Consider the following 10,000-nt stretch of genomic DNA (forward strand, 5'->3'; position numbering starts at 1 on the left):
CTCCAGACTTTGTCCTCCATTGCAGCACACTTTTCTTTTCTCTCTTTCTTTCTCTCCTCTCTCCATCGGAGCAAATCTACTTCCTCTCTGCAAAATAAAGTTCCCCACAGTGGCCGGGTGAATTATGACCTTGACTGATCACCACAGTGGGGAACTTTTATTTTGTAGAGAGGCGAGGTAGTATTCTGGTGTAGCAGAGAGAGAGAGAGAGAGAGAGAGAGAGAGAGAGAAAAGAAGAGTGACTGAGAAGTGTGGATTCATGGAGGATAAAGTTTGGAGTTCCTTGCTGAACCTCACTCCCTAAATCATGCGATTAATTGAGCAGCTCTACATGCTCAATTGGAACGTCTCTGTTTGTCGTGGCGCAAAGTTTACGTGATGAAAATATCTGTATTTAAAAAAAAAAAAAGACAAAAACAAAAACAATTATTACTGAAAATATCTACAATCTCAACAAAAAAAATCAAGTTTTAATGAAAACTTCTGCTGCGAAATACAATGAAATGTCCAGAAAACTTCTGTCGCTGCTGCATTCTGGGACTTTTTAGTCTAATTATGTAATTCAGCTCATGAACTATGAGAATGTCGTCCTTTTTACTCAAAGAGGTTTAAAACCAGGTTCATGGAAGTGACATGGAATCATAATTTCTACAGTTCTAAACTTCTTTTTCATTGTATTTTATTGTGTAATTCATCATTTTTTATACTGGATTATCTCATTTGCTGAAGTTCTGAATGGGATTTTGTCATCTTGTTTTATTAAATTGTTCTATTTTGGCATATTAAAGGTGGTAAATGGAAGCCGAGGAGTAGGAATGTTGTTTGACGTGACGTTACAGATGTTTGCCTTGTGTGTTTCTCTGCCCTGAACAGATCCCGTCTCAGGTAAACGTCTTTATCGTCTGTATTTGTTTTGTGTGAACAAACCGGCGTCGCGTCGCTCGTCTTCACCGCCTTTTTTTTCCAAAAAGCCCCGGAGCTGCGACATGCATGAAGCTTCACTCAAAACCCACCAGCAGCAGGAAATGTTAAGAGTCTGAAGACACAAAAATCCATTTTAAAGGTTAATCTCTGGTATAAATATGAGATTATAACAAAATATTAATTCTCCTAATGGATATGTTTTTTTTGTCATATCGTTGAAATGACATCAAAGAGCAAATGCGGAGTTTGTTTTGAGTTGTTTCTTTAGAGATTATTAAAGAGATGAAAGTGTCAGTTTGCGATAACAAATAAACATACAAATATATTTACTCCGTCGTAAATTGTCGTGCTTTGTTAATTAAATTAAATTTAAAAAAAAACAAAAAAACCTTTCCTGTCTCTCAAAGTGACCTTTCAAGGTAACAACAATAAAAAGAAAAAGCTTAAATATTGCACAACGCCAGCTGAGTCAAATTACAGATTTAAATAAATACAGAAAAACAGCGAGAATTAAAATATGCAGATTTGGAAAAAAGATCAATTCTTTTCTTCAGTGAACTGATTAAAATGTCTTAAACCGTGTGTCTGTTGTTGAAAACACTCCGACTCCGTCTCCATGGTGACGGGGCAGAACGCAGCTTTTCTGAAACGTTCCTGGACCTGGTTGCCACGGCGACCAGTAGTTCTGCACATGCTCAGTAGAGCTACCCTTGGTCAGAATTTGACCCCCGACATTAATGCGTCTGTGGAGGTCACATTATGCAACACCTTTCACAATAAAGGTGTCCAATTTATGTGAAGTGATACTTGAGACACTTAAACTCAAAAAAAATTTCTAGATGATGACAAATTGTTTTAATCCCGAATAAAAATAGGATATCCAGGTACAGGTGACTGAGGGTTTTTTTGCAAATATAATATCTGATTTCCTTTAATATGTATATTTCAGAATAGACTGGTACATCCTTGCAGTTACAAAAGGATCAAAGGAAGGAAAGACAAAGTGATTTAAAAAATAAATAAATAAATATGAAAAGTGACAGAGGCTGATCTACAAACATTAGATCGGCAAAAATGACATTCAGAACCGGCCTTGGTCAGAATTTGACCCCCGACATTAATGCATCTGTGGATGTCACATGACGCAATGCCTTTCACAATAAAACAAGGAGTCCAATTTATGTGAAGTTATACTTTAGACATGGAAACTCCCAAAAATTCCCAGATGATGACAAATATTTTTGCAAATATAATAATATCTGATTTCCTTTAACATGTATATTTCAGAATAGACTGGTAAATTCTTGCAGTTACTAAAGGATCAAAGGAAGGAAAGACTTTGACGTCTGTCCAGATCTGCAGTTTAATGTTCTGTTTGACTTGTTGGGCCTCCAGAGGTCAGAGGTCAGACCAGTTTGACGCCCTGGATTAGATGAAAACATTCAGCAACAGGGTTGAAACATGTATTAGAAACGCGTCACGCATGGAAGCAGTGAGAGGAAGTGAAAAGCCTCGGCATCCGGCGCCTCGCCGTCCGGAGCATCGCCGTCCGGAGCATCGCCGTCCGGAGCCTCGCCGTCCGGAGCCTCGCCGTCCGGCGCCTCGCCGTCCGGAGCCTCGCCGTCCGGCGCCTCGCCGTCCGGAGCCTCGCCGTCCGGAGCCTCGGCCTGACAGCTTTATTAATCCTGCCTGCTGTTTGTAAATCCACCTCCGCCTGCCCTTGTCTCTCTGACGGCGCCCAGGTGAGGGTGGCGAGGCGAGGCGGAGGAATCGTGTCGACAGCCTCGTTCCTCTACCCCCCCCCCACCTTCATTTTTCATTTAAGAAGAGGTGACACAATATGCTCTGAGCCCTCGGGGCCAAAACGCTCCATCGATTTCCTCTCATATCGTGAAGCGCCGACGCCGTAACCTGCCGCTGAGTTGAAGAGCAGCGCCGCTGACAGACACGCCGTGGTCACCCCCCCACCCCCCCCCCCCCCCCCCCCTCCATCTTGTAAAGAACCGGCGGGACCCTGAATGAGGACGGTTAACGTGGCTCGGCCATCGGGGGCTCTTGGCCTCATGAAGGCTTTTATTCTGGTAACGTCCAGAATACATTCCTTCCTTTGATGAAAACCACCGCGGTCGTCATCAAGCCGATCAGGACACGCGACATCTTTTCAGATTTTGAAAGGTTCTAGTGAAACACCGGGTTCCACAAAGCTACCGTGTTTTCTGGACGATTACCCTGCAGCTTTTAACACGACGAGGATCATTTATGGATTTCTCCGGGTTGACGGGCTTCAAGCAGCCAGATTCTACTTCCTCATGTAGATTCCTGCTGTTTTCAGCCTCTGATTCACCAGAACTGGTCTTAAAAAGTGACATTAGTGCTCCTGGTGAACTCGTCTCGCTGCTTCCTGTCAGGAGCTCCAACAGCTGACTGACGGCAGTGATGCGTTCAGGTGCATCACGTAAACTAGAGCGCTGGACTCCGTGGCTGAGAAGTTGGATTGTTATTATGGTGACCGTCAAAATAAAACCACCAAGTTGGATTGTTATTACGGTGACCGTCAAAATAAAACCACCAAGTTGGATTGTTATTACGGTGACTGTCAAAATAAAACTCGTAACAATATTTTCCACAAAGAAAAATCTCAAAAAGGTCCACCTTGGGAGCCATTTTCAAAAAAGTTGTATTTTCAGTTTGTCCAAAGTCTCTTATTGTGTAACTGAACCCTGTAACGTGTATTATGATGAAAATAAATAGAATGAATTTATGACATTTACGTCAATCAGTGGAAGACAAAGTGAAACGTGTACTCCGTCACATAAACACAGAATTTAATTCAAATTAAACTGTAATTTCTCAACTTTTCATTTCAAATAGATTAGATAGATTTTAACACGACACTTCAACTCCTGAAGAACTAAAGAACTGAAGAACTCTCTTGGTTTCAGACCACAGCATGAATCCGTCATGACCTTTACTCTCCACACACACATCTTTTGGTTTAAATTTTCATTTGTGGGATGTGCATGTTAACCACTTTTCATTTGTTGGTTTTTTTGGTGTCGTTTTGAGAGCCGCTCACACCAGGAGGTTTTTCTACTCTAATCAATCGATTCTATCAGATCGCTTCTGTCTGACGGGGACAAAATGACAAGAAAGCAAAAACTATGGCAGTGTTTTTCAACCTTTTTGAGCCAAGACACACTTTTTTCTTTGTAAAACTCTGGAGTTACACCTCCACCTGAAAATGTTAAAAAGTTCAACTCTGTAGCCTCTATTAACAATATAAAGTCTTTCTCATCAAAGTTTTATCAACAGGAATGGCTGGTACAAGATGGTAGCAGGAGGTGGAGATGAACCACACTGACGTCTGTCACTTTACATTTCACCGGCAAAGTTCTGTGCTGCCCTCTAGTGGTGAAGAGTATTTATACACAATTACTCTGCAACAGACTGTCGGCAGTGGTTGAAAAACACTGTCTCATGACACTGGACATCGTGATCTTTTCAAATGACGCCAGATAGTTTTCATTTCCTCCTCCGTGGCAGATTCTCATCACCGCGCCACTCGGCTCGCCGCGTTTCCACTCAAACCATCTATTATCCGCCGCCGCCGTTTGCAGATCCCCTCAACAAATCCTCCATGTTTTCCTTCTCACCGTTTTTTTTTCCCTCCAGGATTTTGGGGACGACGGCTCGTTGTACATCACCAAGGTGACCACCACCCACATGGGCAACTACACCTGCCACGCCGACGGATACCCCCGCGCTGTTCCAGACACACACTCTGCAGGTGGACGGTAAGAAGCCAGTGCACACACACACACACACACACACACACACACACACACACACACACACACACACACGACGCGCGCTGGCGTCGTTCTGTCGTCCATCAAACGTATTAGTACACTTATTAACTTTCTCGATATTTCATTGACTTTCATTCATTTACGTTCTACGATCTGCTCAGTTACATTTTCTTAAAAAACCAAGTGGAACAGTCACATTTTGTAATAACTGTTGCAATATGTAATAACAAGCTATTACAAAATGCGTTTGATCATTTCATTCCAAAAAGTAGCAGATTATTACAAAATGTAGCAGATTATTACAAAATGTAGCAGATTATTACAAAAAGTAGCAGATTATTACAAAAATGTAGCAAATAATTACAAAAAGTAGCAGATTATTACAAAATGTAGCGTTATTACAAAATGTAGCAGATTATTACAAAATGTAGCAAATAATTACAAAAAGTAGCAGATTATTACAAAATGTAGCAAATAATTACAAAAAGTAGCAGATTATTACAAAATGTAGCAAATAATTACAAAAAGTAGCAGATTATTACAAAAAGTAGCAGATTATTACAAAATGTAGCAAATTATTATAAAAAGTAGCAAATTATTACAAAAGTAGCAAATTATTACAAAATGTATCGTTATTCCATAATAAGCTGAAACTTTATTGCACCATTATTACATAATGCGGCGCGACAAGGTATTTATAATAAAGACTATAAAGGGTTAAACTATCCGTGACTATTTTGATTTATGTGTCTACCTCAATGTGAGATGATTTATTTGAAACACGAGGGACGTCAGTATTTGTCCTCACAAGAGGGGCATGAATCAAGAATAAAAGAAAACAGTGGATGAAGGTGATAAGATGTTTTCTTCAATGACGTTTGAAAAAAAGTGAATAATGAGTTTCCAAAAGGAAACAAGATCGATGAATCAAGTTGAAATTGTCTTTTGGGTAAACGTGTTGTTATATTAAAGCTGATATTACCGGGACGGCGTCGTCGTGTCGCACCACTTCAGCACCGAGTGGCTCGGTGAGCGATTGTGAAGGGCTCTTGTCCTTAATGGAGCCCGGGAACATGAATAGGAGGCTGTACGCCACCGTGACCACCGCTAATGCAGCAAATACTTTTCTTTTTAATAATTTCTTCAGTCAGTGTTCAACAAAATGAAATAAACAAAATATGTTTTTCTATCAAAGATTGACTCTTGACCGAACGGGCTGAGGCTGAAGTTAAACACGTGTTTCGCCTCAAACCTTTTAACAAATCAAAATACTAAATGTAGTAAAGACATCAGACTCTCATCTAAGCTTCGCATATGAAGTGAAAATATGAGGAGCAGGGCCATAGACCTATAGAACCAGAAGCTACTGACGCTAGCAGTAGAAACTATGGACGCTAGCAGCAGGAGGAGCAGGGCCATAGACCTATAGAACCAGAAGCTACTGACGCTAGCAGCAGGAGGAGCGGGGCCATAGACCTATAGAACCAGAAGCTACTGACGCTAGCAGCAGGAGGAGCGGGGCCATAGACCTATAGAACCAGACGCTACTGACGCTAGCAGCAGGCGGAGCGGGGCCATAGACCTATAGAACTAGAAGCTACTAACGCTAGCAGTGGGAGGAGCAGGGCCATAGACCTATAGAACTAGAAGCTACTGACGCTAGCAGCAGGAGGAGCGGGGCCATAGACCTATAGAACCAGAAGCTACTGACGCTAGCAGCAGGAGGAGCGGGGCCATAGACCTATAGAACTAGAAGCTGCTGACGCTAGCAGCAGGAGGAGCGGGGCCATAGACCTATAGAACTAGAAGCTACTGACGCTAGCAGCAGGAGGAGCGGGGCCATAGACCTATAGAACTAGAAGCTGCTGACGCTAGCAGCAGGAGGAGCAGGGCCATAGACCTATAGAACTAGAAGCTACTGACGCTAGCAGCAGGAGGAACAGGGCCATAGACCTATAGAACTAGAAGCTACTGACGCTAGCAGCAGGAGGAGCAGGGCCATAGACCTATAGAACTAGAAGCTGCTGACGCTAGCAGCAGGAGGAGCAGGGCCATAGACCTATAGAACTAGAAGCTACTGACGCTAGCAGCAGGAGGAGCAGGGCCATAGACCTATAGAACTAGAAGCTACTGATGCTAGCAGTAGAAACTATGGACGCTAGCAGCAGGAGGAGCAGGGCCATAGACCTATAGAACTAGAAGCTACTGACGCTAGCAGCAGGAGGAGCAGGGCCATAGACCTATAGAACTAGAAGCTACTGACGCTAGCAGTAGAAACTATGGACGCTAGCAGCAGGAGGAGCGGGGCCATAGACCTATAGAACTAGAGATATATGCAGGTTTATGAGCAGGAATCTACTTCTAGATTTCTGTTTGTGTTTTTTCTACTTCGGCATTTTTGGTGTGTTTGGTGAGTCACAGTGCCCCTAAAGGCCTGGCAGGTGTACTACATGGGTACTACATGGGTACTACATGCCCTGAAGCCTCATGGTGAGCCGAGTTCTTAGAGTCATCGGAATGACTTCATTCCACTTCCACTCTCACTGAGCCAGAGTGAAGTGGTGAATGTTTCCCTCCACTCAGGCTCTAATGAGGCCACCGTGAACGAGGCACACTGTGGGGGCCATCCCAGGTGACGGACAGTCGCTTCATTATCGTCCTCGGCTTAATTGCAGCGACGCTCCTGTTACATTCTGTGTGGAACCTGGATCTCCGGAGACCGCCGTGACGTTCTGCTTGTAATTAACGCCGTGACTTCCAGATGACCTTTTACCGGAACACTATGAGTTTCTCACTGTTAGTCCCGGGGGGATCCGCTGCCCCCCCCCCCCCCCCCCCCCCCCCCAACGCTCCCACTACTGAGCTTCTATAAAACTCAATTAGGAAACGGCCGAAATGGGATAATCCCACAGAAGTGGATTGGGAACGCCGTCCATCACTCGGCGGCGGAATGACAAGACGACGTTCATTGTGAAGAGATGATGAAATTCCGTGAGTAGAAATACGCGGAGAGGAACTTTTTTTTTTTTTGATTTCCCCCCCCCTGAAGCAAGGCGGCGCGGCGCGACGCGAAGTCCGGCGTTGGTGAATTAAAGCGTGGTGGCGGTGATCCGCACGTCACAGTGGCACTTATGGATTTTGTGGATCGGCGTGTTCGGAGTGACAGGCGGCGTCCCGGGACCGTACGGCGAGGCGAGGCGAGGCAAGGCGAGGCGAGGCGAGGCGAGGCAAGGCGCTCTCCTCGGGGCCGTTGCTTTGATGGCATTCTTTCTTAGTTAAGGTCTTTTGTGTGGGCTCCTCCTTTTCTTTCCTCTCTTCCTCCTTGCTGACTTAACCCCGCGTTACCCTCACAGATCAATAAAGTTGCATCCAATTTGTTTTGCGGCTGCAAAGTTTGTCCACCAGAACTTCTTCAACAGAAAACAAATCATTGTGTTTGGGGAGGAAATTAATGAAACTCTCAGTTCGAATCGTCAAATAAGTCACCCAAACCTGCTGCTGGATAAGTAATTCCGTTTTTATTATGGGAATTTTTTTTTTTTTTGGGGGGGGGTGGAGGTTTTTAAAAACACATTTTCAAAGTTGAAAGTCAGAAACAAAAGACTTGGGACTTTAGGAGGAATGCTAAAGTTAAATAATGGAGTTTCTTTCTCTCCGTCCCGCCGTCGTGTCGGGTGATTTAATCACTGCAGCAGAGACGTGCTGTTCACGCTTGTCACTCACAAATACAATGGAAATATCAGATATTGCAGCACTAAATATCTCTTCTATGTGGTTTCATCAGAAAAACAAGCCCCAGCCTCGACTCGCCGTCGTTCTCAGAACATGGAACCTTTCTGAAACGGAAACACGAAATCGACGCGTTTTCACTTGAAATGTTGTTGAGTTTGTTGCGTAAACGGAGCCTTGTTGTTATTTATAAAAAAAACATAATGTACATCCTCGCCTGCAGGGGGAGAAGTTCTCTGTGATCCCTGTGATCATCGGTATGCTAAACCAGGGGCGTCAAACTAGTTTCAGTTGAGGAGCCACATCAACCTGATCTGACCTCTGACCTCTGGAGGCCCAACAAGTCAAACATCACATTAAACTGCAGATCTGGACAAACGTCAAAGTCTTTCCTTCCTTTGATCCCTTTGTAACTGCAAGAATTTACCAGTCTATTCTGAAATACACATATTAAAGGAAATCAGATATTATATATTATATTATATTTGCAAAAAAATGTGTTTCCATGTCTAAAGTATCACTTCACATAAGTTGGACTCGTTTTATTGTGAAAGGCGTTGCGTCATGTGACCTCCACAGATGCATTGATGTCGGGGGTCGAGCTGGATTGTTATTACGGTGACTGTCAAAATAAAACCACCAAGCTGGATTGTTATTACGGTGACTGTCAAAATAAAACCACCAAGCTGGATTGTTATTACGGTGACTGTCAAAATAAAACCACCAAGCTGGATTGTTATTACGGTGACTGTCAAAATAAAACCACCCAGCTGGATTGTTATTACGGCGACTGTCAAAATAAAACCACCAAGCTGGATTGTTATTACGGTGACTGTCAAAATAAAACCACCCAGCTGGATTGTTATTACGGTGACTGTCAAAATAAAACCACCAAGATGGATTGTTATTACAGTGACTGTCAAAATAAAACCACCCAGCTGGATTGTTATTACGGTGACTGTCAAAATAAAACCACCAAGATGGATTGTTATTACAGTGACTGTCAAAATAAAACCACTGTGGGAAAGACTTCCTGTTTCTATTTAAAAGAATAAAAGTCCTTCCATTGTGTTTTATACAATTCCTCAGTAAACTGGTTCCTTCTCGCCGGACCGTGTGTGTGTGTGTGTGTGTGTGTGTGTGTGTGTGTGTGTGTGTGTGTGTGTGTGTGTGTGTGTGTGTGTGTGTGTGTGTGTGTGTGTGTGTGTGTGTGTGTGTGTGTGTGTGTGTGTGTGTGTGTGTGTGTGTGCGTGCGTGTGTGTCTGTGTGCGTGCGTGTGCTTGTGTCTGTGTGTGTGCGTGTGTGTGTGTGTCTGCGCGTGTGCGCGTGCTTGTGTCTGTGTGTGTGCGTGTGTGTGTGTGTGTGTGTGTGTGTGCGTGCGTGTGTCTGTGAGTGTGTGGGTGTGCTTGTGTCTGTGTGTGTGTGCGTGTGTGTGTGTGCGTGCGTGCGTGTGTCTGTGTGTGTGCTTGTGTCTGTGTGTGTGCGCGTGCGTGCATGTGTGTGTGTGTGTGTGTGCGCGTGCTTGTGTCTGTGTGTGT

The 10,000-nt window shown here is 43.8% G+C and overlaps 1 protein-coding gene across 1 annotated transcript in view; it reads left to right on the forward strand.

Moving 5' to 3' along the window:
- Window positions 1-10,000, forward strand: part of fstl5 (follistatin-like 5) — a gene marked incomplete at both ends in the record, with an annotated part of 142,166 nt that overhangs the window by 68,181 nt on the left and 63,985 nt on the right. The window contains 3 exon segments of the mRNA XM_080502377.1: window positions 874-885; window positions 4,597-4,686; window positions 4,688-4,718. Coding sequence (XP_080358503.1) covers window positions 874-885; window positions 4,597-4,686; window positions 4,688-4,718 — 133 coding nt within the window.

This window comes from Blennius ocellaris (assembly GCF_963422515.1).
Source record: "Blennius ocellaris genome assembly, chromosome: 9".
Taxonomy (NCBI): domain Eukaryota; kingdom Metazoa; phylum Chordata; class Actinopteri; order Blenniiformes; family Blenniidae; genus Blennius; species Blennius ocellaris.